This window comes from Lagopus muta, chromosome 4, assembly GCF_023343835.1.
Source record: "Lagopus muta isolate bLagMut1 chromosome 4, bLagMut1 primary, whole genome shotgun sequence".
Lineage (NCBI taxonomy): Eukaryota > Metazoa > Chordata > Aves > Galliformes > Phasianidae > Lagopus > Lagopus muta.
Genome location: NC_064436.1, coordinates 19026371 through 19053695, shown reverse-complemented (window position 1 = coordinate 19053695; position 27325 = coordinate 19026371). Strand labels below are relative to the sequence as shown.

General features: G+C 40.3%; 1 protein-coding gene across 2 annotated transcripts in view; it reads right to left on the bottom strand.

Moving 5' to 3' along the window:
• DKK2 (dickkopf WNT signaling pathway inhibitor 2) overlaps positions 1 to 24341 on the bottom strand; it is a 41579-nt gene extending 17238 nt beyond the window's left edge. For both annotated transcript variants that reach the window (XM_048942478.1, XM_048942479.1), the window contains exon 1: positions 23524 to 24341. In XM_048942478.1, coding sequence (XP_048798435.1) covers positions 23524 to 23781 — 258 coding nt within the window. In that variant the 5' untranslated portion in view covers positions 23782 to 24341. The remainder of the gene's footprint in view (positions 1 to 23523) is intronic.
• Positions 24342 to 27325: the final 2984 nt, after the last annotated feature.

Below are 27325 nucleotides of genomic sequence, written 5' to 3'. Positions count from 1 at the left end.
AAACAAGGCCATAGTTCTAACATAACAAAGCATCACCGTTAAAATGTTAGAGCATCTTCTAAATCAGTTGCTGCTGCAACATAGCATTTTGAATCCTGTCCAGATGAGAAAGAGTAGAAAGTTCTCTCCCTAGAAAAACTGAAATGGTATTTTCATTGCTATTCGTAGTAACAGTGGCAACAAATTTATCAGCTTCTACTGCATCCTGCTTTACAGGTGCTAATTCTCCTTTGGAGTGCAGATGCTTAAGCTAACAAAGGCAGGAATAACTCCCTTCGTCCCAGGGGAGCTGAAGGCTGCTGCAGAATCCCATTTCCCGCAGTGGGAAGCTGCTGCTCTGAACTCTCCTGTAAATCACTTTCCAGCACCTGGGCTATCTGGGGCCTTGCTGAAGTTATGCTGTTACAAATTTGCATGCATACTGTCATAATGCATTGCAAGCTCTGGTTTTATTCCTGAAAACCTGCTCTTGGTCCCTTTGGTGCACCTTTCTCATTTTAATCAACAGAACCTCATTTAAACATGACATTTTCAGAACGCTGCTGAGCGACAAGACAGTGTTCCGCCTTAAAGGGCTGACAGTCAAAATACATACTGTGAAAAGACATGCTTTGTCCCTAAAGGAAAAACATCTTCATCGTTATAATTCATAGAATCACAGAATCATTTGGGTTGGAAGGGACCTTAAGGACCATCTAGTCCGAACTCCTGCCATGGGCTGTGTGCCCCCTACCAGATCCTGCTGCCATCCAGCCTGGCCTTGACTCCAGTAATGGTGCATCCACGGCTTCTCGACGGAGCCTCTCTGGCCGTGGCCTCATGGTGAAGAATTTCTTCTTTGTATCTAATCTAAACTAGATATTCCTTGTCCTATCATTACATTTCCTGGTAATTTAGATGATGTACCAAAGTTGTTATTTGAGGGCGTCAAGCTCTAGCTGAGCTAAAAACAATAGGCAAAAAGACATATGAATTGATATTTACCAATTACTTAAAACTTAACCTAACTTGTAGATAGTACATAGTGTACTTACTAAGATTTGATATAATTTAAATAAGTTTGTCTAGGTTTATTCAGTGGAAAAGATCTCTTTTTCAAGTAAACCAATGCAAACATGCTGAGGCCTACAGATTGAATTTGTAAAAGAGCATCGCAGTCCCTGTTATCAGCGTAGACACAGGGAGAAGTCCCTCAGTAAATCCTACAATACAAGTACTGATCATCAGTTAGGCTTCTGTGTACTGTAAAACGTTAACTGAACATGCAAATACTACTACATTGCTTTTATGACAGTTTTCTAGAAAATTTTTAGAGAAAATAAATGCTCTTCTCCAAAACATTCCTCTCCAAATATTTTCATATTTTCTCCCAGTTAATATTGACAAGATTAACCATGCTTGATCATGAGATTTGGAGAAATAAAGGAAGAAAATCACACTAATGCAGTTAGACCACTTTTCCTTAGAAACAGAACAAAGTCTGTCTACACACACCTTCAAAGTCATTGAACTCAATATTTCTCTTCCAATTTTTCAAGATCTAGTAACAAAAAATTGCAAAATGAAGTGCAATTGGAGACACTCAAATGTCAGCATTAGCAGCAGTGCTACAATCAATTATACCAAGAAAACCCAGCAGTTTGTAGACTAATGGCCAGAAGGGACTGCGTGCTAGGAGCAAACTAAAGAAAAGAGATCCCCTGATGCCTCTTTGAGCTACCTACACAAACCTTTGCTGACCTTCTTTCCTTGTTTCTTTTCAGTGCCAGCTTCTTTTTACTCAGGGCTAAGCCACAGTTGTTTACCATATACCAAAAGATTCAAGTTAATTATCTTAAAGTCTCCAAGTCAAAGTACATATGGTTTCGAAATGAGAGTCTGTCTTAGGCCTGTCTTTCATGTAAATACACACACACACTCAGCTGAATGGAAAATGCCTGCATGCTACAGATTTGCCAAGGAACGTGCAGTAGTACCCTTATCATTCTTATCGGGTGTAACTCAAGAAAGGCTTTTGAAAAGTTCAAAAGAAAAGCAGCAAACTGTTGTTTTAATGAGGCTCCATTAGGCAGAACTCTGTTCATGACTCTCCCAGATCATTGTTTTCATTAGCACGCTACATGAATAACTGCAAAGCTATTTGTACAGCACTGGTTGCTCTGGTGCAGACTCCCGCTCTGAGAGGGCTGTCTTTTAGATGTGCAATCCAGTGCTACTATTATCTTCTATGGAAAAAAACCCAACACACTGGTGCAGAAACCTGCAGAACGGCAGTTTTGTGGCTGGCCAACAAAGGGTCTTTCCCAGCCAAAATCTGACAATGCCTTCAAAAAGTCAATTTTGTACTTCCAGTACAAAACTCTTGCAAAGCTTAAACAACCTACTTTTATAGGCTAACCAAGCTTATAAATATTTAAGTCATTAAACACGTTTGCAACTCTAAAAATATTTTTAAAACCATTACTGCATTCAGAAATAGCAGCTGTACAGCACTCCATAAATCTACTCTCTTTTCTGCATGCTTTGAGCAAAACCTTTTTCAGTTTCAGAGTTAAGATCTCAGTTCAGTACTTGTAGAACAAACACATCTGAGAGAATAAAGCCCACTACTTTTTGATCCCGAGCCTTTCTTCATACATAATTACAGCTAAGATTTAGATTGCTCTGTGCAGCCACAAAACTTACTCTAGCCCAAAACTCCCACATTCCCTCAATTATGGCTCTGAATATCTGGCTCCTGGTGGGAAGACAGAAAATACCTTCAGATCTGTAAGTCAAGCCCAGCTGAGAAAGGTGCTGGTTCGCTTTGCCTTCTGCTTTCAGCTCTTCCTTTACTACCGAATTTGAAGAGAGGAAGGGAATCTTGTTTCCAAAAGTCAGAAACTAACAACACTTCAGGCAACAAATGTTACTTCCAAAAGCTCCACCACTTTTTAACATTAAATTGAAACATTACCCAAGAGTTTAGAACTGAGCGGTTGATGTAAACTCTGAGAATCACCAAAAAACACAAGCAAGAAACAACATTTAACAAACAAATAAAGAAAGAATCTTCTTTTCTATAAAAGCCTCAAGAATAGCCCATTAGCAAAAGGGCAAACTACAATAAAAAGTGCTAAGAATGAGATTTGGGTGCTCTTCAGAGAGTGGTTGACATCCATAACCAACACTTTCTTCTAGAAAATCCTACCTAACACACATCGGGATATCACAGGTTCTGCCAGGCTATCATGCTACCACATTCAGGATTTCAAGCTTTTGTGCTTGAAAAAGCATACCATCTATCCTATGTGCACATGCTAAAGCGTGAATGCAGCTAACTGATGATTTCTTTTTTAAAATGTCTTCACTTCTCTGAATCTATATGAGCATATAGTGGAGAGATAACATGGTGGATCACACTGCTGTATGATGAGTAACAACAAAATGCCACAAAGAACACATAATTTGCAAGTATCTTTATAGCAACATCATTTGTACTTGTAATTTCTTTCAATAGTTTCAGACTAGACCTGTGTTGTCCTAAGCAGACTAGGAATAGGGACTCCAGTGTAAATGCCAGAAGGGTTCAAAATTAGCTTTGTAGTGGATTTACAAAGAATGAAGTCCAAAGCCTTTTAGGATATGTCAAGAAACAAAATTGAAAACACAGCTATTCCAACAAAGGATCTGTATGTACTTACATACCAGATATTGGCATACTTGCCATGTAAGAATTGGGTTTGGTTAACATAGTTAGGAAACTCTTCATTTAAATTTTATTTGTATCTCTCTTTTGAAAGGAGCTTACTATTTTCTTTTTTCTTTTATGGGCCACCACATTACATGTGACCAAATGTACCTATTTAGTGAAAATGGGTTCCATTAGTATGTAATTTTATCCTTGCATTGTTTTCTTCTGAAGGAAAATAATGGGGAACAGGTGGTGATGCTTAGCATCAGGCTCCTGTTTCTAGAATTACAATCTACTGGGAGCCACCAGCAATCTCTGAGAGCTGTCATAAGCACTCAGGAACTAGTAAGATCCAGAGCACACTCAATACATTAAAGCGTCTTTTTGAAAATTTAAGTAGGTGTGACAGGAGAAAACTGGCTGAATAGCACAAGGATCCTAACGTGTCCCTGCAAAGGGTCACAATTTCCTTCTGCATCCCACAATAAATAACTCAACCTGGCCTCCATTTCCACAGCAGAAATTAGACATTTTAAAAATTCAAATAGGTACCACATGCACTATAAACCTTTCTGGTTTAGCATTCAAATGGAACCGCATTCATGTTGATGGAAAATATGGGATTTAGATTCTCCTGAAAGAATATTAAAAAGCTGTTCCTTTACACATATTTATCCCCCCTCAATGTCACAAAAATAGCTGTGTCGATACGTATCTCCTTGATTTAGTTTGAAAACCAACTGATGTCACACTGCACAAATAGGTTTACCCTGTGGGTCTCAACACCACATGACAAATGGACATTTCTTTCAAATAATTCCATTTGACCAACCACTACATTTTCCAATGCATTCTTTTGAGTCAGAAATAACACAACAGCATCACTGAGAAAGAGCTAAACAAGCAAACTAGCATTTAAAGCCATTCTTTAAAATTTGGCATCAAAGCTGAGGAGACAACATACATTTGGCATGGCACATTCCAGGCCCACAGAGCTTTCAAAAAGCACTTACTGAAGGCTGTCTGGTATCCCTGACTGTTCTGTACCACATCTGCCAAGATACACACTTGCATGAGGAAATAGTTTATGCAGGTTTGGTCTGTGGCATCGTAGTTTGGGAACAACAGAAATTAAAGGAAGATAAAATTATTTGCAGGGCCAGATTTTCTGTTTTTGGAAATTGGCAGTCACCCACTGATTTCCACAGGCAGATGTCAAGTTACACCAAGTAGTCATATTGTATTTCTTGCATAGATGTAGAACGGCAACGTTACATTATGATTACTACAGTTATTTATTTTGGAATGCCTTAATCAATGTCAAAGCAGTTCCTGCACATTGAGATCAGTCAAATTTGGTCTAATTTCAGCAGATTTGGGGCTGGAGCATATGTATATTTAGCCTTCTTCAGTCTCACCTGAGTTAACTTTCCTCTAAAACAGAAGGCAGCACGACAAGCTTCAATTCTACAGAAATCACATCCCCTTTCAACAGTGCTCAGCAAATTCCTTTATTGAACCTGATTTTCCTCAAAGGCTTAATGCAAGGAGAATCCCCTTTCTCTCAGAGGACATTCCATAAGAAAATGACAAGGTGCCTGTTGCTTTGAAGACACTACATCAGGGAAGCTGCCTTACAGAAGCCAGACAATCTTAGTCCACAAACCCAGGAGAGATGGCAAAAGATGAAAGTGTTAGGAAGAGGATGGCAAATGCATTTATTCCCTTTTTCGCATCACACTAACAACCTTTTTTTATCCTTAAAATGTGCTTTTAGGATGAGTAGCAACTTTTTTGTTTTGTTTTTAAGGAACAATGGTTTTGCAAAAGAAGTCTCAGTCTTAATTAGTCTCTCTACTTGAAATCAGGTTAGTGGTGTAAGGGATTACGTTAAAATGTCTCATCAGATCTATTCAGAATCAGCAGAGTTCTTAATTTTCTTAATACAGTAACCATTTCCCCACACTGATGACTCCAGCTAACCTGCATCCAGATACAGTAATGGAAATCCCTTTGGGCTTTTTGCAGCACCATTAAAGTTCTCAACTAGAAGACAATCACAGAATTATTATTACCAGTGATGACTGAACCATCAAAATTTCACAGCTTTATCCTAGGGAAGGGTTCATCTCCAGCAGATGAAATCATCTTCTTACTCATCTTGTGAAATGACTAAATTTACACTTTGAGAAATGACACATGCAGAAGTTGATTGATGCCATTTTTCAAGAAACTTGACTCAGAATCACTCCAAACATCTAACTACTCTTCCACAGGCATATAGAAAAAGTTGCTGTGCTTTTACCAGTAATAAGAATGAATACTGACTTTTTTTTTGTGCAGGGACTAAATGCCTGATTTTCATGAGTCTCATTTGGTGCTCAGCTTTTGTTACCTTCAATGGATAATGTCTTTACCATCTTTCTTCAAAGAACAGAAATCTTTATTTTCAAAACCATACGTTGCCAAATGCATCTCTCATAAACTGTATCACTCTGAACTAGCCAGGGAAGGGTACGTACACAGGAATATACATATTACATGAGGGATGGAGTTCATGGTACTGTGATGTCAACAGTTTGCTGATAAACTCATTACTTTTGCCAGATTGCATTTCTCCATAAGCAGAACACGAGTACTTCATGGCAACACACTTTGTAGACAAACTGCATTGCCCTACATTTGACACAGTCATTCACCCCTCTCAGTTTGTAAAATCTGGATCCAATTTTCAAATGAAAGATCACTTCACTGAACATTTATTTTTACTGTGGAATTACTTTACCAACGTTTGGTGAATAGGCCCTTTTCAACCTTGGAGGTTATTTATTTAGATTTTTTTCTCTTCAAAACGTTGGTGGAAAATGTTTGCTCGAGGGGCACCACATGCTTCTGATCTGATGGCTGACTGGCTTCTGCTGCCTAGAAAGCACCTTGTCAGCAAGTACAAGTAGAGACGGGAGGTTAAATGGTTGATACATATCAAAATGAACCAGGAATCACAGCCCCAGCTTCAAAAGCCTGTCAGATAAATTGAGCTGCAGTCTAATTTGGAGTCCTGCGAACTTAGGTTCCTGTATGCTAAGGAGTTTGCAGAAACAAACTACAACACTGCCAAGAGATAGATAAGGAGGAACTAAACACTCCAATGCGAAAGCTGAGAAGGATGAATCCAACGACAGCCTGCTAATAAAAGAGCAAATATAGGTTCCCAAAGCTAAACTTCTCCTAGCTGCAATAAATCGCAATGAAGGAGAAAGTTTCTTAGAATCGGTAAAAAAAAACTGTGAATACAGCACTTTTTTATTGTTGGTGTAGGATTAGAAATAAAAGAGCTTTTTATCCCGAGAATTTTTACAGGGAAGTGAAGCAGTCTCAATGAAATCTTGCTGTTTCCATTACATATTTTTTTTTGTTTCTACTTAACAATTAACTGCACTCGCTCAAGTTTTGAAGCTTCCAGCAACACTGGAACCGGAATATTTTTTTTTTAAACATTAGAGTTCTGAAACTAGATGTGTTAGATATGTACCTCTAAAAACAATTATTTTCAAGGTAAGTTTAGGAAAACTACTGTGTATTTCACAATATCATTTTCAACCACTGTGCTTCCTACTGGATTTTTTGACAAATGACATCATTCTGTATTAATTTCATCTGTGTCCTTCCTCCCTGAAAACACTCCGTAAATTATGTAAATTGTCATCTAAGTCATCATCCTCCGAATGTTTTGAGTTCCTAAAAGTATGTATTTATCTCAGAAAAGAGCATTTCTGCACACTGGGGAAATTCAGGTGGCTTTTTTTCTTAAGCAAAGAAATGTCACTGCAAAAAGAAAACAATCTCCAAAACTCCAAATCTGTGTTACTCTCACCAGTGCATTTCCAACAGCAATAGCAATGCTGTGGTGACAAGACGCAAGTAGCAAACCACTATTTTTATTATGAAGTTATGCACATCTGTATTGCTTTGGGTTGCTGACATTGCACCAGGTAGAGGGGACTCGGGAACTTCTCTATTTGCAAGCCCTTCCATATAGAGGAGATAATGGCTATCAGATGCCCAGTACCAATACAACTTTTTCCTTGAATTTCTTTGTGTGATATCTGCCCACACTCTCTTTAACAACAATTCTTTGTTTTAAATATATCATCTTACAATAGCATGATATCCCTGTCCTGAAGGAAAAATGTAGAGGATTAGACTTATTTTTGAAAATGCTTGACTTGAGAAATGACGTAGACAATGGACTAGAACAGCGAATCAGTTCAGTTTGAAAAGACTCGATCATCAAATCCAACCATCTACATAACACTACAAGTCCACTGCTAAAACATGTCCCTAAATATCACATTCGCATATCTCATAAATGCCTTCAGGGATGGGGGACTCCACCACCTCTGCCGGCAGCCTGTTCCAAACCTTACCATGAAGACAATATTCCCAGCATCCAATCTAAGCTTCCCTGGGAGCAACTGGAGTCCACTGCCTCGTGTGCTCTCACTAGTTACCTGAGAGAAGAGACCAACACCCACCTCAGTGCAACCTCTTTTCAGGTAGTTGAAGGGATCGATGGGGTCTCTCCTGAGCCCCAGTTCCTTCAGGTGCTCCTCATAAGTATTGTTTTCTAGATATCTATGACAGCTAGGTAAGCAGGCAGATTTTCAAAAGCCAAAAAAAAAAAAAAGGTGTTAAAATATGAGATTTTTACAAGCAGCCAAACACAGGATATCAAGTTGCTTCTAACTCTGCTTTAAAGAAGGGAGCTGACTGGACTTGGTTGCAGCTATCTGAATACACATACCATCTGTGCCACAAACGTTAAAGGACCCATAACGTCAATCATGAGTCACAGGAGATCACATCTTGCTCTCAAGTACAGCAGAGAGGCAGCGACTCTGCCAGTCTACTTATTAAGTGTGGGTGGTGGGAACTGCGTTTGAAGAAGCAAGTATTTTAAACACATGTATTAACCATGACTCTTGACTGGTTGGGAGCTTGCAGCTGGAAGAGGAGATCAAAAGAGTTTTCCGGTGCATTTTTGTTGTTGCTGTTTGTTTTGTTTTTAATACTAACAATTCATTAAACTGGAGCTGGTAACAGGAGACTGCATCTGGGGGGAGTGGCAGAGGAAACAGTATTTTCAGGCTATGTGAATTCCCACTTTTCCCTGATGTGGAGGGCATCCCTGTCTTCAAACATCCCCACAAAACTACGATATGTATTTATGAAGTTTCTATAAACTATGAAGATTCTCCCTACCTATAATAATAATTTAACAGAAAAGCAAAAAAGCACTTCAGGAAGTAACAAAGGAAAGCCATTCCCAACCCAGAACCTTCACTCTCAGTGGTAAATGGCACGAAAATGAGAGCCCTTTTTGCAAATGTTTACTTCCCTCAGCTGACCAAATAGTAGCAAAATTGTTTGAAAAGTTTACCCCCACTTATGTGTGCTACATACTTTGTAAATCTGTCCTAAGCCTCTTTGTCTATTTCTTCTTTTTTTTCCCGTTTCCTTTTCATTAAGTCATGTTTTCCATTCACTGCAGTGATCTCACTGGAATATTTAATGTTTAGTCCAGAAGTCTCCCTGAATGAAAAACCCACTCTGAAGTCCATGGGATTATTCACACCGATTTCAATGGGCACTGTCCTGGACCACAAGCTCAGCACAGCATTTCCCCAACTAATATCTATGTATGCATCACAACCGAGGTAAACGAGGCAACGTGAATGCCTACATCAAACCACATATGCTTGTGCTACTTGATTAACTGGGTAACAAGCTGCATTATTTATGACACTGATAAGATATGAATTGATGATAGTGATTTATGATGTTGATAATAAATTCCTGATAATTTGCCACTGTGTTTAGTACCTACCAGTGCAATTTCTCTTCCCTGCATTTGTCTCACTTCTGTTTGAACAGTTCCATATGGCTCCCACAGCATCATGGGGCAATGAGCTGTATCATGTGAAATAGCAGTTCAGGCTGTCTGATAATTGCACACTGTCTGCTCTTGGTTCTTTTAGGAAAAGAATGAGGGATTGCTCCCCACTCACCTTTTCTATACCATTCCTCTTCTCCCATGGGAATCTCTTTCCCAAACTGTGTGATGCATTCCATTTGATTTCTTCTGTGTCAAAGCAGTTCTGCTCTGATCACTTCCACATCTTTCCCTTCCAATCCCATCTTCCTTATATCCTTTTTACAGAAATGCACAGTTACTCACGATGAGCAATACATTTAACTTAAAAGTAGTATAAAATGACCTTTTTTGTTCTCAGCTCCTGATATTCTGCTTGGATTTTTTTTTTCTTTTCCTGTCTCCCTTTGCTGCTGCTTTGTGATATCTACAGTGAGTCTACTTAAGAAGTTATCACTATGTGTGCCTAACTATTGTCACGTTATCCATACATATTACTTCATACCTACAGAAAGGGAATTTTACCTGTGGTTTTATGTCCCAGATGCTCAGCATACTGAATTTTACTGCAACCCTTTGTGGTCCATTTCAGTTCTTATCGTTCTGGATACATTTCATTAAAAACTTATGTGCCTCACTAATTCTGCTTTCCAGATAAATTTCCAATATGTTGAACAGCATCAGACTCCAATATTTGTATGAAACTCCACTTACATCCTCCCTGCATCACAAAAACTGGCCATTAAGACCTGCTTATTTTTTTTCTGTCCCCTTATTTCTTATTAGATATTCTAATCTATTGTGAAAGGGGTTATCCCTTGGCAATTCAGTTTCTTTAAAGCTTTTATACTTAAGCTGGAGCTCTGTTCACACATGTATTAGAAGAGCAATGGCAAACTGCTTACCAGAAACAGCATCATTTGAGTTTGATCTGTCATTAGCCTGGTAAGAGAGCTCTTTTGAAACATTAACCTTCATGTTATCTTTACAAATACGATTAAGGCTCAGTAATAAGAGAGCATTTTAGGAGGCAGTCGGGAAGGAAGAGGAGAGCCTCAGCCTCACACATGTTAGCAGGACAGTAGAGTATTTGAGGTTTCTTCTTCCGGAAAATATTCAGGTGAAACATACTGTGAAAATCAACTATAGAAGAAGCAAATGTTCACAAAATGTCTTCTCGCAGCTACAATTTACGTTAATTTCCTGCCAATGTGGTCATTCTGGATAGGAGGGGATCAAAAGTAAAAGCAATACGAAATTTTACTAAGCTTTCCCAGCCTACAAGCACAAAGACTTCCAGTGAAACCAGCAGTCCCAGGAGCATCTGAGCTCCCTGTCCTGTGGTAACACAGACATGTGTTGTATGACCAACAGCACTGCAAGTCGCCCTCAGGGCTCGTCCTGTATGCTTATGCCACTTCAGCAGCATGGATTGTCCCCAGGGACATTCTGCCCACCACCACCTTCAGCTCTCCTACAAGCTCGACTTCCCTTCAGTTGAGGGGTAAAACCTCAAATTTAAGTGCTGCATCTCAAAAGACTTGTATGTCAGGGAAAAAAAATAAAATTCAGAAGCAAAACAATACACAGAAATTGAGACCAAGTACTGACCAGTAGAGAATACAATACAGCCAGAAATGCAACCAGAAGGAGCACTGGAGGTTGAACCAGAGAAAGAGAGGAAATCAAATCCAGAAACGAAGTGTCAGTGTCAGTTGTGCAATCTGTTTTCACAGAATCATCTAAATCTGAGTTAGTGAATTCCACTTCAGCTTTTGCTCCTACCCACCACGACATACACGGTATCTGGGAAATGTGCGAGGCACATCCCTGCAGAACAGCATGAGTCCGGTGCCTCCAAAAGGCCGAAGTCAATACGTTCCTGTGTCAGATGCATGCACCAGGGTAGCCATCCCCAGCTGCACAACACATGATGTGTCAACTGCTTTACATAGGGTGGGTCAGGAAGAGGCTCATTAAGGAGAAACTCTACAGCTCTGCTTGCAACATCTTTGCATCCTCGACCAGTTTTACACCAAAGCCAAATTACACTGTTTTCAGAAAAGGGTTATTCTATGCTGTAGACATCTCTACAGAATGGTCAGATGAACAGTGTCTAGTACATTAGATAGACATATGCCACTCGTCTTTCATATCATTATTTCATCGTTAAGGAGAAAACATACACTTAACTTTTTATGTAGTAATATTTACAACAAAGCATTCCAGTGACCAAATTCTGATTATCGCACATAAGTGATGACAGACAGAGCTTCTCCACGAGTACACTTTGCAGTGAGGGAGTCTCAGCCTAACCATTTCCTCTGAGCTGAATTTCTCTCCTGTCTGGAAAGGCCATGACCCCACTCCCTAAAGGTATACACAAACTAATTCCCTCAAAACAGTCAGTGGAGTTTGGTACGCAAATCCCCTTGAAATTCATCCTATCTGTAAACTAAGAGCTAAGCTCTGAGGTGGTTTTCCACAAAAGCGTGGTTCACCAATTGGCAAAGACAGGCAATGACAGCACATCTTACAAAGGCTGGAGCATTCGCATGGCATTTCTGGGCAGTGTGAGCTTGTCCCCGTGGCCACATTTTTCTGGTGCATCCACTGGGAAGCAGTGTTGGATGGAACTGAATTACATCACTGCCTTGATTACTGAACAGTCCCCACTGTGGAACTTCCCCACAGTGGACCAGAAATCTATTCCTGAATAACTGAAGGTAACATCACATAGCTGTTACAGATGATAAACAGTTTGGTTTTGCTTTTCCCATCCTTGACCCTTCTGTTCACCTTTCAGCTGTAAAATAGGCCACAGCATTACATGTGAGAAACAGTGTAAATCCCAGCAAGGCCAGTGACAATTGCACTCCTGGAACTCCTACATCACTCTCATATCCGCTTATACAATGAATACACTGGCTTCTATTTATCCCAAACCTTTAAAACAAAGCTAAAACTGTATTATCCTACTCTCGATCTGGTTCTACCAGAAGAAGATTTTGTAAGTAACTCTTTGAGATAAGCACCTGAAAGTAGACACCCCGTCCAGCGTAGAATGGTACCTTGGCTAGTCTGTCCTGTCTGTGATACAAGCCTGTTTATGAAAAATGAAAGATTTTTGGAGTGCTAATTCCTGCTCCACAGACAATCTGCAGTCTATTTGCTATTCCTTTTTGGCTTTATTTTTAACGGGGCCTTAAAACATATTTTTCCTTAAAATGACAACATTCTTTTCTGCCCTCTTTGTTCGTGGGGCTTTGTGTGCTCATAAACAGTTTAAGAGTTCCCTTCACACCTGTGATGCACATGTGTCCCTGTAATAAAGGCTTTCTTATCTATCCTGCACTGATAAACTTAACAGCACAGTGTTTAAGAAAAAGCGCTGTCCTTGTGACCGCAATAAACAGAAGTAAACCCAAACCTACAGCAGCGACATTAAGGTCTGAGCCAGGAGAGAACTTGACCCGTGAAGCTCATTAAAAAATCTGCTCTCTCAGGTACTAGGGGTGTCTCTAGTTTGCACTCTGGGATTTAAACTCTCTGTAACCTGAGTTCATTGAAGTGGCACTGGTAATAGAAATCACCACTTGTATTTCAAATGAACGTCTGCCTATCAAGTGTCTCCATGCATTAAAGTCTTGAAAAATTCTACAAATATTTTTTCATGAAGCCATCCAAAGTCTGGATGGCTTTATCAAATCCAAGCACTGGGCCAGATACATGCTCCTCAGGTTAGCAAAATCAGGAGGGAAAATTAGGAAAAGTTAATCATGAAACTTTGACTTTCAAACTCATTCTTTCAAGCAGCCTATCCTTTCTTCAGCACTCCAGCCAGTCAATCTTCCTACACTTTGAATAACATCCAAAGGTAAAAAAAAATTTTACACACACACTAACCATAACAGTGTTGCCTTTCAGCTTATGATCTGTCTACCACTGCTGTTTAGTCAATGCTTACACCAAGATGCATACAGGTAAACAAATAGGTTAATAAAGCTGAAAATTCCTGCACGAGACCTTTATAAAAATTTTGCACCACTTAGCTTATTTTACGTGTTTATACTATACAAAAAATTAGAACTTCCTATTTGTCACATATTCTAGTCTCTTCCCTAGAGCAACAAAGGGACAGAGTCTTATTTCTTCTCCTGGCTCCAGTGTGGGAACAGAGAGGCTGTGGGGAAGGCGAGCAGACCTGCAGCTCCAGACCAGGCAGCAAATCCTGCTCAAAGATGCAAGAAGGCAGCTTGCATCATCCCAAGGTTTTGCTGCATCCTTCCTTTGGCTCCCTGTACTCCGTGTTCCTTACTTGGAAAACTGTGCCAAAAATGCCAATTAACATAACCTGAACGATGCTAGAGCCACACTGCTGCTCAAAACCAGCTCACTCAGAAAACGCCCCCTGGAAACTCATTTACATAGTGGGGAGTAGATCGGCAAGACTGCCAAGCCGCGAAATCTCTTCTCAGCTGCCTGCACTGCTCCTGCTGTCCAAGCTCCAAGTTGAGGTCTCAAAAGGAAGAAATCCCCAAGTTGGCCTGACCACAGGACTCAGTCTATTTTAACTTAAGCACAGGTCCAAAGTCTAAGAGAAATTTATCTTCACAGAGAAAAGCTTAATCTTCTGGTTAGACAACACCACACACTACAATTTGATACTTAATAAATACTCTCTTTAAGCTAGAATTAGAGCTATAATACTAGTATTCACTTTTTCACTTATCCTTTAAAAACAACCGAGACTAAAGTTCAATTGCAATGTTTTGCAGCTGCTGTGGCGAGGACCCCCTCGGAAAGTAATTTCCAGAGGATTCTTGTTGTTAAAAAATCATTTCCTCAGTGAGGAATGGGGTGTCTGGAAGATAGCAATGGGGACAAAACTAAGTACAGAAGTTTAAAAGCATTCCTGAAGAGCATTTAAAAAGCCCTGTATTTATTCAAACAATTGCAAAAACATTTTAAGCTGTTAAGCAGTATAGCCTCTCCACCAAAATACAGACTGGTTGGCCTACCTTTGGATGGATGTTTTTCCTCATTGTTCCTAAAAAGTCACGTGGCAGCACCAGCACTTGCCTCCACCCAGGAGAAGGTATAGAAAACAGATGGCAACCTCCTGTTTCCCCCAGTCCTCCCACAGCTTCCAGCATTTCCATTCTCAAATACTGACCCACAAGAGCTTCCGCCGCAATATCTGGTTGAACTACTTTATTATGAGTAATATACACTGCAAATTTAGTTTGGTTGGGAGTAACAGGAACCGAGAAGGTCTAGAAGAACAACTTCAGCCTCACTGAGTAATCTGCAGTGTTTAGCTCACACATCACACAATATGGTTGGTTTGGTAGGTCAGATGGCATCATTATTACTACCTGAAGGGATGAAAAACTCGTATTTCAGAATTATAAGTCTGATAAAATTTGCAGACTATGCCAAAAGAGTGAAACACCTGATGTCTTCACGTGTACTTGATTGTACAATAATGATGCCATAGTATTTATCTCTGGAAACACTGCCAAATTTATCATCAGTAAACATACCAGCTGTGCCACCTTTGCTGGTCTGCTCAACAGTCACCCTGTTCCCTGGTAGATGACAGCCAGCTTTTTTCTCCCTCCCTGTTTCTTTTGTTATTGTTATCCCTTCATGTTACTCACTGTACTCTCTCTCTCTCATGTGAATGTTGTATGTTAACCATCAAATCACAATCTGGAACTCCTTCTTTGGTAAGGAATGTAATTGTTCTCCCCACCCCTAATGAGGAGATGGTCATTTCACAGCTCCTCTTCCCCTCCCTCCCTCCTGAAGAGCAACAGGGAGACAATGCTTGAGAAGGAAGAAAAGTTCCCACCCCACACTCCGCCTATCAAAGAGACATAGGTGACTCACAGCTCAGTCTCTGTATCCTGTGCAACCTAATGCCCCAATGTAGAGAAGTGGATAAACTTTTATTTTTATCACAAAAAACAAGAGGGTGTCCTAAGCAAGTTCGCTACGAACCAGAAGGGTGGAAGGCTCTGCTCTTTTGCTTTTTCAACCCTAAAAAGAAGAAACAAACAAGAAAGGCAAGTCTGTGCTGGCCCTGCCAGCTTAGGTCAAGAGAACATTTAGCCGCTTTTAACCCAGATGCTGCTGAAGACACACTGAGGAGATAAAATGCATGCCAAGCCCAAAGTTCCCTAACACCACCTTTTGCTTGCAGCTCTGCATCATGTTGGACAGAGGTTTTCCTACTTCAAATCTATACTCTGTAAAAACTTGCTATGAACAGAGATCGTATACCCTGCCTGTGGTAGGGGAGCTGGGACTTGATGATCCTTGAGGTCCTTTCCAACCCAAGCTATTCTACAATTCCACAGTATGAGCAAGAGTACTACTGTGTTATGCTTCACATGAACAGACCCACAGTAAGAAAATCACAGAAGGCACTGCGGCCCACCAGAAAATCTAACCATCACAGGATCAGATGGAGTATTTCTTAGAACTTAGAGCATTAGAAAGCCCTCAAAAGCTGCTTTTATTTGCAACTTCAGGAAACAACCTCACTAAGCTACGTGAGATGGGAGCCTAGCTCCAATTGAAAAGGACTTTTAGATATCTATGAACTGACTTGAATACTTGACACTGGCCACCTGGAGCACCATGGTGTCCTCTGTGAAACAACAGAGCTCTATTGAGAGAGAAGAAAACCAACCAACAAAAAAAACCCCCACCAAATTAAAAGGAGGGGATGAAAGAATATGAAAGCAAAAAGACTAAGTACAAGATGGCCGCACATCTGTCACTACGTTTTTTTGATACAGATTAAAACTTTCTGACACTTCTGAACATGAATTGAACTCAATTAACTCCAAACAGATTAGTTACACTAGTTTCATTTCTATTAGTGGCTTTACAAATGACTTGCTCTCTCTCCCCTTCCAGAGCCCTCTTATGCCAAAATACCAAACTTCAGCATCTCTACAGGCTGTCCTGAAGAGATTCACCATTTTGTGTAGGAACACACAATAAAGAGCATCCAAAAACAACTCTGTTCTTTGGAGGGGAAAAAAAAAAAAAAAAAAAAAAAAAAAAAGGAAAAAAGGAATTGTTTTTTTTCTCATGAGATGCATTACTTTCAGAGAAATTTCTATCTTTCTACTTAAGGTTGAGATTCTAGGAATAAACATTTGCCACAGCAACACAGACATGTTCTGTTTGCAGTTCCTTTTAACAGATCCCATTGTCGTCATTTTAGACTTGCAGAAAGAGATCGCACTGACAGCAAGTCTCTGCTTCCCTCCATGAGAGCTGCCAAAATGCGCAGAACTGAGCCCTGTCCTCTCACTCCCTGGCCTATGAGTACGCTTTAGAGGCATGCACAGCCTGGTTCACACTTACATGATGCACAGAGAATGAGGCAGAGAGCTTGCATAGCGAAGCAACACCTCATTCTCGAGCATGTGCAGAGCAGTCCACCTTCGCTTACTGCTAAAATCACTAAAGCAGTGCCATTTGCACTGCATATGTGCAAGATGCATGTCTCCAAGATTCATTACTGCGCATATGAAAATTCAATCATATCAAAGCTTAGCTTTAAGAAAGTCCCAAGGGGCTGAACCATGTGCTTATGTACTTTGAGGGGGGAAAAAAAACAACCCTTAATTTTTTTTTTTTCTTTTTTTCTTTTTTGGTAGCATTGCCCCAGTTTTTTTTTTTTTTTTTTTTTTTTTTTTTTTTTTTTTTAAAGTAAGAATAAAATAGATGCTGAATGAGTGAACTCCACGCTCCTTCTGTGTGTTTATATCCATCCATTTCATAAACTGAGTTCTGTTTCTGTGCAAACACAAGAGTATATATCATATATGTATTTAGAGTCAATCGCGAGAAAACTAGCTTTAATGAATAAAACTGATTATTTCATTTGAAAACTGCTGTGCTTTCATCATTTAGCACAACAAGACGTATACTTTCATGCTCTTTCTCTCTCTACTTTTTGTGGTTTTTTCAAAAGCAGATTATTCTGCAGTTTGCAAATCCCACACATTCACCTACCTTCATTACAACTTGAAAATTGCCTTTTTCATGATGCTTTTTATGAAAGTAAATTTGTAATTCAATCAAAAAAGGAATCGTACTGAAGGAAAGTGATGGTTTGGGTTTGCACATCTTACACTTGATCAAAAGAGAACAGATGAATGTATATGTTCTCTAAAATAATTTTTCAAACAAAGTTCACTTAAAAAAAAATATACAAAATGAATCTGCTCTTCCTGGCTTTTGTATAGGCCATTCACATCCATGGACGTGAATCTCACAGAAGTTGGTTTCAACTTAGAGACACCAGAAATGCAGTGTAACTCACAGTTGAAAGACAAGGATTTTCGAAGTGTCAACCCTCAGTTATCCAAAGCAGAATCAAAATGCACACGGAGCTGTACCAGTGGAGCTAAAGCATGGAGGCAGTCCCTGCTGTTCTTCCTCATTGCAAAACATCACACAAACCTTGACATTCTTGGACCTGTTACCTACATCTGGTGGCTGCCATGCAGACCCTGTCGGCACCATGCACTGACAGGCCAAGGTGGGGCACGCTGCTGGCTGCAACCTCCAGCCCAGGTGAGAAGGAAAGGTCTCTGCTTTGAAGGTGCTCCGCAAATCAACATTTCTACGTGTATAATAAAAGAGGTTTTTTGGATACAGTCTAACAAGAACTACAGAGCTGAAGAGAGCCATGCAAACAAACAGAAGCAGGAACTTCATGAGACTCCTTTGTGGAGTTAAATTACATCAAAACAGCATTTCTAGAGTGATGCACGTGTACAACTGTGGAAGGATAGGACTCAGCTGAGAAGCCATGAGATACAAAGTGCTTGCAAGACATAGCCAGTGTTGAGATAATTAAGGACAAAATTAAGCTTGTGCTATACTAGCATCTGCAAAGCATCAGTTAATCAAACAGTGTGCTAATCAGAGTCATTTTTCTGAGGGAAAAATGTAATCGAGCTTCCTCATCTTTTGTGTTGTCCTCAGACCTTGACAGATTTTCCAGACAGAAACTAAATTTCCCTAAGTATTTGCACACCAGGCACTGCATCAGAGCCCGAGACATTTTTCTCAGCGCTACTGCAACATTAGTAGAAAGTAGCTCTAGAAAAGCTGCTTTATAGGCGCTTTTGTTCTGTATTAAGAAGTCAAATAATAACAACAAATTAAAGTGGGCACCAAAGCATAACCCGGGAAGGAGCTAATACTCCACATCCCATTTTTGCAATCAAGAGACAAGCCACTCAACTATTTAGCAAGACTGCTGCCAGTAAGCCAGTGTCTCCCAGATTCCACAAAGAAGAGCAAAGAATACATTCTCTAGTGACCTCTGCAGATTTAGCAATCCTGTGCTTTTTTTGGTTTGGGTTTTTTTCCTGGTCTTTTTTCTTTTTCATTTTTGGATTGTTGCTGGATGTAACTTCTAGGTATTGTAATCAATTTATTTTTAATTCAATGGAGAAATAATTCATACTGTCTTGGTTGCTAGCTATTCAAGATATTGTGGTTGCATTTTTGGTGTCTTTGGTACATTCTTCTGTAACATTCTCAGGGCACTGAAGTCAATTACTAAATTTCATGCTGTTTTACTTGCTACAAAGCACCATCCAAGCATTTTCTAGCAAGTCCTTGTGGGTAACTACATCCTGTTTAAGAAGTGCATGCATGTCTGTGTATTGATAGAGATGAGGTCAGTGTCAGTGTAGCCATTTTGATTAATGCCTTTATGCTTTGGTCTCTGTGGGTTTAAGTCTCTTAGCACAAGAGTAAAAAAAAAAAAAGATAAATCAAATTAAGCCAAGCACATCTGAAACACAAAGACTTCGCTGGTATCTGTCCGTCATGCCTCTGTAGTGTTATAACTCGTCCCAGCTTTTCTCTCCTTTTTCTCTGTTCCAAACCTCATTCTCTCTCACCCACTCTGCAGACATACCCATCTCCTTTCCTGGCTGTCCCACTTCTTCCCTCACTGCTGCTGCTCCCGCTGTGCATGTGAGGAAGTGGGAGGGCCCGTCCTGGTAGGAGGCACAAACCCAACAAGCTAGTGGTGGGGGAAATGGGAGATGCAACCTGCCAGGAAGAGAAATGCAAGAATGGCTTTCAGCCAGGGCTTGGGAAAGGTAGAAGGCCATGGAACCTACAGGTTGAAGAAGGGAAATGGCTGGAAATGGAGCTCAGTAGCTCTCAGCCTACCACATCACTGTGATGGAGGAGGAAAACCCAGTGCTGATCTAGGGAGGAGGAGAGAGGGAACACCATCCGGAGGGAAGAAATCTGAAATGTGTTGAACTGAAATTGCTACAGTGCCACCATAAAGAAATCTATGAACAGTTATGACTTGCAATCCTAATTATGATATATGGGCATTTCCCTTTCAGGTTGTGTCACTGTAGCAGAACGATGACACAGAAGAGCTTTCCTGCTAATGCAGTGAAAGCTGTATCTAACATGCAGAAAAAGTAACACTGCTAATCTCTTTTATTTATGGCTCTATTCACTGCATTTTATTTATTGAGAAAAATGATGTATCCAATATATCCCTGACAACTTTCTAGAAGTGGCTAACTACCAAAATGTTGGCTGCTCCCAAAAGTCATTCCTCTAAATCAAGTTGTGAAAGGAAACTGGTGGCAGACAGCATACAGAACTGAGCGCTCTGAAAAGTAACAATCTCACATGCTCTGTACACTCTGAGCATACTTTTCTCTTGTGCACATGCTATAGCCACCTTGTGATTCCCTGTGAAAATGGGAAAACATTAACAGTCTGCAGAAAGGGGAAAACGGGAGTGAAAATGAAGAATAGCAATGACAGTGAAGTCTCACCAATTTAGCATGTCAGTACTCATTCTCTACTGATCCAAGGCAGCAAAGGGAATAAGAACAGAAAATAAATAATATTCCTTAGAAAGACATAAAAAGACAAGTCATAGTAAGATCCACGCTTGAACTGACAGTCTCTCCAGCAAGCCAAATCAGCTTACTTTGTTCACAAAAAGTAATTTCTTTAATTTGAACTGGAACTTTGCCTGACAGCAAAGCACAGGATCTTCCTTTTCTGGGTAGATGCACTGTAACCACCAGCTGAAATACATCAACACTTCAGATAAGCCATGAACTATTGTATCTGTTGATTTATAGCTGATTAAAGACTCCCAAGTTGCTCCTAGTCCTGAGAATTAATGTATTGAAGAAACCCTCTGCAAGCGTGTTGGTCTACCAAATAGGTTGCTGGCTGGTAGAGCTCCCAGCAGTTTTGGTGGCAGTCCTCTGATTTCCACTGCAGGTATCAGCAGATAGGTTACTGCACACCTCAGAGCTGTCACAGCAGCCCTTGCAAAATCTATTCAAGATTCATAACCCTACTCCTTAGTAAAATTATTTCCTAGTTGTGCAAATTACTCAAATCACATTACCAAAATATGAAAGATATTTCCATTTTCAACGTATTATAAATTCCATTGATGCAAAGGATTGTTTTAGAAAGAAAGGCATACACATCTCTATTCTTTTGGCAAATGGCACGCAAAATTTCCATGCAAAGTCCCATAACCTAAACAAATCAATAACCAATCTAATAAAAGAGTAATTTACAGCAATTATTACAATGTCATGTCCTGGTTGAAACCATGTGTCAAACCACCGTAAAGAATGCAGCGGCTTACCAACCCGGCAACTAGAAGCAACACCAACAATAAAGTCTTGTAGCAAGAGTAACTTTTTCTTTTTTCCTTCTGCAGCAATTCTATGTTAATTGTTTTGCCTCAGGGTGGAGGATCAGAAATAATACCTCCAATTACTGCTAGTAAATCTGAGTCATTTTCATGATGTACAGCAGTGTGAGAGCACGCAGCTCCCAGGGACAGTCCCAGGTAGAGAGAAAGGAATCGTGATCAACAGCCCTGACAGGAGCTGAGGTTTCACTCCCTGAGGAGCCACAGCCACCAATCCTCAGCGAGTCGCTTGAGGAAGAGCACAGAGAGGCTTCCTCAGGTAAACTCACGGCAAGTGCTACATACAGGATATCTTAATGCGTGTGCCACCTCTTCCAGGATTACAGACACTTAAAATGCTTTCTCCTGCTTGACATACACCTTGAGAGTTGGGTTGCCAGTAGCTAGAAATCTATGGCAAACAATTCATGTTTACATGGGCAAAACCTTCCAAATGTAACTTGTGGTCAGTGCACCCTATTTTCCAGAAGCTAGGTAAATTACACCCAATCATCCTCATCATTGCGATAAATATACACTCCAGAAATTAGGATGGTGCATTCAGAGAAAGACGGCAAGACTTCTCCAAAAGGCAAAATTGCAAGTGGGCTGCACAGCACAGCCCCACAAGGATCTGCACTGAAACACATGAGACAGGTAACGCTCAGTTGGAAAATGGCCCTATGTACTGACTTCTGGTGAATACACACTAAAGAAAAAACAAGGCAAACGTAAAAGAAAGCATACCATGCTCCTGTATTTCCTCAAGGTGATTTAGCATGATATTTATTACAATCTGCACAAGGAAAAAGTGCAGTACTTCAGTAATATGAAACTTGAGCACAGCATCTGTTACTAAACTTTGCTCAGAGGTAAGGAAATGCAACCAAATTCTGGGTGAATTATAAAACAATTGAGTGGCTAGGGAAAAGAAAGCTCAGAGTAGTTTAAAAACAAATTTACCATGTTTGAAAACAAAAACTACCATCATTATTATTATGCCTGCATACAGAACCAAATGCTAACGTTTAATTATTAGGAAGCTGATATGAAATGTAACAAATTCAGTGGGTCATTTGAATTTTCAGCTTCTCTGCTGTTTTAAGGAAAATGTAGGCAAGACAGAGACCCTTCGGGCACTGAGTATTTTGCCTTTTTAGTCCTGAATGCTGGCAGCTTTCTTGCTGCCACACTGTTTGTTGCTTATGAAAAGCAGCTGTATTTTGAGGTACTAATAATACCCAATAGTATAAAAACTGTATTTTCTGGAGAAGTCTAACTCCTTCAACACCACAAATGAGTAACATTCACACCATCCAAACTGAGGCTTGATGGAAGAGAACTAGAGGATCAATAAGGATTGACAGTTTAAAATACTGCTTTTTAGTTTATCAGGAATAAAGAATGTTTTCTATCAGGCTCTCCTATTTTCAGGTAGGCTTAGGAGGAAAGAGACAGTATAATTCACAACCAAGTCCAATTTTGGTTTTGCTTTTTTTCCATATAGTTGCTATAATCTTTTATTTTTCCTTACACTCAAACTTTGTATTCAAGACCACAATTCACCACCTATCCGAATTCGTTGTAACTAAACAAAACTTCCACAACCAATGGAGTGTATACTGCACAAGAAACCTAGAATTTATTTTCTATCATAATAAGCACATGAACATGCCCTAAGCCATGCTACCGGAACAGAATGCCTGTTCATTCTCACCACAGGGAAAGATATCAGAGATTAACTTAGATTAACTTACTAGGTAAGATTTTTTAGAAGCAAATTTGCTTCACCACTAGAAACATCTTTTCACCTTGTATTCAGATTTTCCTCATCTATTTAAAATTCTATTCATTTATTGTCTGAGAGTTAACAAGAAGTTTCTTCCTTTACTTCTAGCTGTAGGCAGACAAAGAGATACTGATGATGATTTTCATTGGATTACTCTTTCTTTCATCAGTTACTGATCCTACAGATAAAAATTAAAGGTTTAAGACCTTCCAATGACTACTCTCACAGTTCGTAACACCTATTTTAATATTATCTCGTGCCAGACAACCCTGAAAAAGTTAATGCAACACAGCAAAGCTTTGGAAGCAACTTGAGAGGGAGACTAGCAGTTCTTTGCATATAGCACGCAGACGGACAGACACTTGAGCAATGAAGCAATGTCCTACCTCTCCTTGCCGGTGATAGTGCTTGGGAGGTTTTCTTATCTGCTCTAGCATTTTCCCCTTCTTACTGCTAGCAAGCTTCAGTCCCTGGTGGATGCCTGCGGATCTGTTGGTTGCCTGAGTTGGAGCCTCCCCCATCAGGGTGGACTTGATGGAGTTCACCTTGGAGCTGGAGCTGTCTAGCTGGGAGCTCTCCATGATCAGGACCGCGGCTAGTAAGAGGAGGCAGCAGGAGCACTTATTCCACATCAGCACGATCATCTCCCCTCCCCCCAGAAGGCTTATATTTTTTCCTTCGATTTTGATTTTTTTTTTTTCTTTTTTAAGGAAAAGAGGGGGGGGAAACGTTTGGAAAAAATATCTCCCAGTGTTGTTAATAAGGCAACAGATTTCAGTGCCACACACTCAAGGAGCTGCTGTTCTGAGAAAGACGGGAGAAAAGTAGTAAAAAAAAAAGAATTCCCTAGGAAAAACAAAAACAAAAACGTGTCAAGTCTACAGACACTGAGCAACTAAGCGGGTCTGTAAAGTGGTGGCTTTCTCCTCCAGGTTCTTGAGAAGTCCAAGCAGTTTTCTAGTAACTCAGAGCAACAGGCTGCAAGGCAGTGCAGCCGGGCAGCTGCCGCCGGCACAGTCCCCAGCACGTTTGTTCAGCTCCAGAGGAAGGGCGGCGAGCAAGTTACTTCCCCCACTCCTCCTCTCCTGCTGCATAAGCCAGCAGAGAGGAAACTCAAACCAGATCCAATCCAAGCAGCACCGGCAGAAGCTGGGCTTCGTTTTCTTTCACTCTCTCTCTCTCTCCCCCTTCTCTTTACTTTTTATTCCCCTCCTCCTTTTTTTCTGTCTTTTGCCCCAGCCCATGCAGTCAGCGGGAGCGAAAGCACCATGTCTCCTCCTCCTCCTCCTCTTCCTCCTCCTCTTTCTGCTCCTCCACCCCACCCGTGGCAGAGCCATGAGGCTGGGGGCAGAGGCTTTTGGGCACTCAGGCTGCCCAGCGATCCCCTTGCACCTATAGGGAAATCCAACAGCTGCTCACTGGCTCTTATTGCTGCTTTTTCCTTCCTGGGATCCACAAGGCAGCCTGCTTGTGCCAAGCACGTTAAAATTTCAGACTAAAAATTTCATTTTAATTTCATTTCAATAATTCATTTCAATTTTTCTTGTACTCAGCTTCATGTAAGGGGTAAGGAATGAAAAACTAAGTAAAATAAGTAACTCCTGATGACATTTACAAGGAAATGTTTCAAGAAGACCAGAAAGCAGTTTGCAATCTCACAAGACAGTAATAAAAGCCAGTCCTTTTTGACTGCTTCAGACTTGACTTTTGTCACCAAGCCCTCGCCCCTCTCAAGCCCCAAAGCCAGTGCAAGCAGCTAGCAGAATGGCAGGAAAGGCTCTGGCAGGCAATTTTCTTGGAAGCTGACAGCAATCAACACACAAACAAATCTGTAAAAGCACAAACAGCCAACTTGGACATGTATGAGCAGTGTATGTGCCTGTGTGCACGGGCATCCTCACGCAAGGGAGGAAGTTGCTCACCCACCTGTTCACACAGGCCCAAGCTGAATGGGGAAACATAAACCAGTGACAGCTCCCTGATTTCTAATAAGAAGTCAATCCTGAATTTCCTCTTCCTATTATCACTGGCTGACATAGTCACGTTTTGTGTTCTTGCTGGGAATAACACAAGTTACAATTCATATCTCTTCATCATGTTCTCCACATAAGTCACAACAGAGGCTTAGTGCTAATCTGCCCCGCTTCATATATGGTACCAAATTCATATAACACCTGCAGGTTTTGGTTCATTGGGTGTTGTAAGACCACATGTTGTATCTGTGCTTTGGCTGTGATATAGCACATCTTAAGAAAAAAGAAAAAAAAAAAAGAAATCTGCCTGTGCTTGTTTTACAGAGGAAGCAACAGAAATTTATAAGTCAGCAATGGAGCACTGACCACCAAAGTCGCCTTGAATAAGGGAGGATTACAAAGAAGGTAAAATAAGCGGATGAGACACACAACGAGAATCCATGACAATAAGAAACACAATACGATGACCTCATGCAAGTATCATCCAGCTCTTCTTGAAATACATGGACATGTGTGGTACTGAAGAGAGGCACGTAGCATGTAAAAGGGCCAGGCTGTAAGCGGATTGTGTCTGAATTAAATATCTATTAGTAATATAATAAAATTACATAATAAATATAAGAAGCAAGTTGCATTCAAACTTCCTTGAAGTAAATAAGAAAGTCCCCGTAAATTCAGATTCCTCAAAAATGTGAAGACAATGTGGAAGACAGCTCAAAGCTTTCCAGACATTCAAAGACAGATACCCAAACTCACTTTTTTTAATCACTCTGGATTCAGTTAAGGATGAAGTTAATAAGTCATCTGGATTCAAATGACTTTAAAGATATTAATTTAAAATTAGCAGGTATCCTTCCAACAGAGCAAGACCTATCTTGTAACTTGCTGCTCTGATGGGAAGACAGCTTGCAGCATTTCTAAAGAAACAGGAACAGACTTGGCTTTGCTGTCCCAACAGCTGAATCCAGAGGCAGCAGCAACCCACCTCACTGCAAGGCATCTGCTGAGCAACAAGCTGCACAGTCAGAAGGCTCAGGACTCTAAACCTATGTTTTGGGGGAAGTCTTTTCCTCTTTCTCTTTCCTTCTTTCACAAAAGCCTGAAGGTGACTATAAGACTTGTTTGTCTCCACAGTATTTGTGCAAAGAATAGATAATACTTGTAGAGAAATAGGGTATGTGATATTTTGATTTTTGCTTTTAATCAGCATTCGGCCCGAGCTTCAAACTGGTCAAATGCAGATTCCCAAACTTCATTGTGGATTTCCTATACTCCTCACTGCAGCAGTTCTTAGGTTTTTTAAAGACACAGAACTACCTCACAGTATCAACTAAAAAAAAAAAAAAAAAAAAATTGTATAGATGCAAAAATACCAAGAAGCATCTGTAATTTTTGGACATATGGAGGCACTACAATCTAGAATTTCAAAGGTACAAACAGCTTCTAATGCATGTAAGTACCATGCAGGATCTACCAGAGGAACCAACTACAAAACCTCATACCTTTAACAAAATGAAACACACAATGCAGAGGCTGACCTACTGATGAAAATTAGGCAGAAAGAGAGTCTGCCATCAAATCCTCCACTAAGTTTGAGTGGCCAATTTGGAGCAGCTAAAGACCAGGTATTTGTGTCTGTGTGGTTGATTGCTGGGGTATAACCTGGTAGGTGACTCAGCACCACACTCAAAGAGTGAGCTTTCTCTCACTCTTCCTCTTCCCAGTAAGATGGGGGAGAGAATTTAAATATATATATATATATATATATGAAGTAGAACTTTTGGTTTGAGATAATATTGTTTACTAAGACTTAATATTTACTAAGAGAAAAGGATAGTAATTATGACAAATATATATATACATGAAAGTATGTAACAAGCGATGCACAAGCAATTGCTCACCACCCCTTGATCAATGCCCAGCTTGCCACCTAAGCAGTGGGAGAGAGCAAGATGAACTCCCACCCCCTTCAAAACTTATTTCTCGTGATGTCATACAGTATGGAATTATCCCTTTGGTCAGTTTAAGTCAGCCATCCTGATTCTGATCCCTCCCAGCAACTTGGGCCCTTTGTTGAGAATGGCCTTGGCTCTGTACAACACTGCTTAGCAGCAACTATAAATATCAGTGTGTTATCAACACTGTTCTTCTCCTAGAACCAATATCAGTGTGTTATCAACACTGTTCTTCTCCTAGAACCAAAACACAACATCAT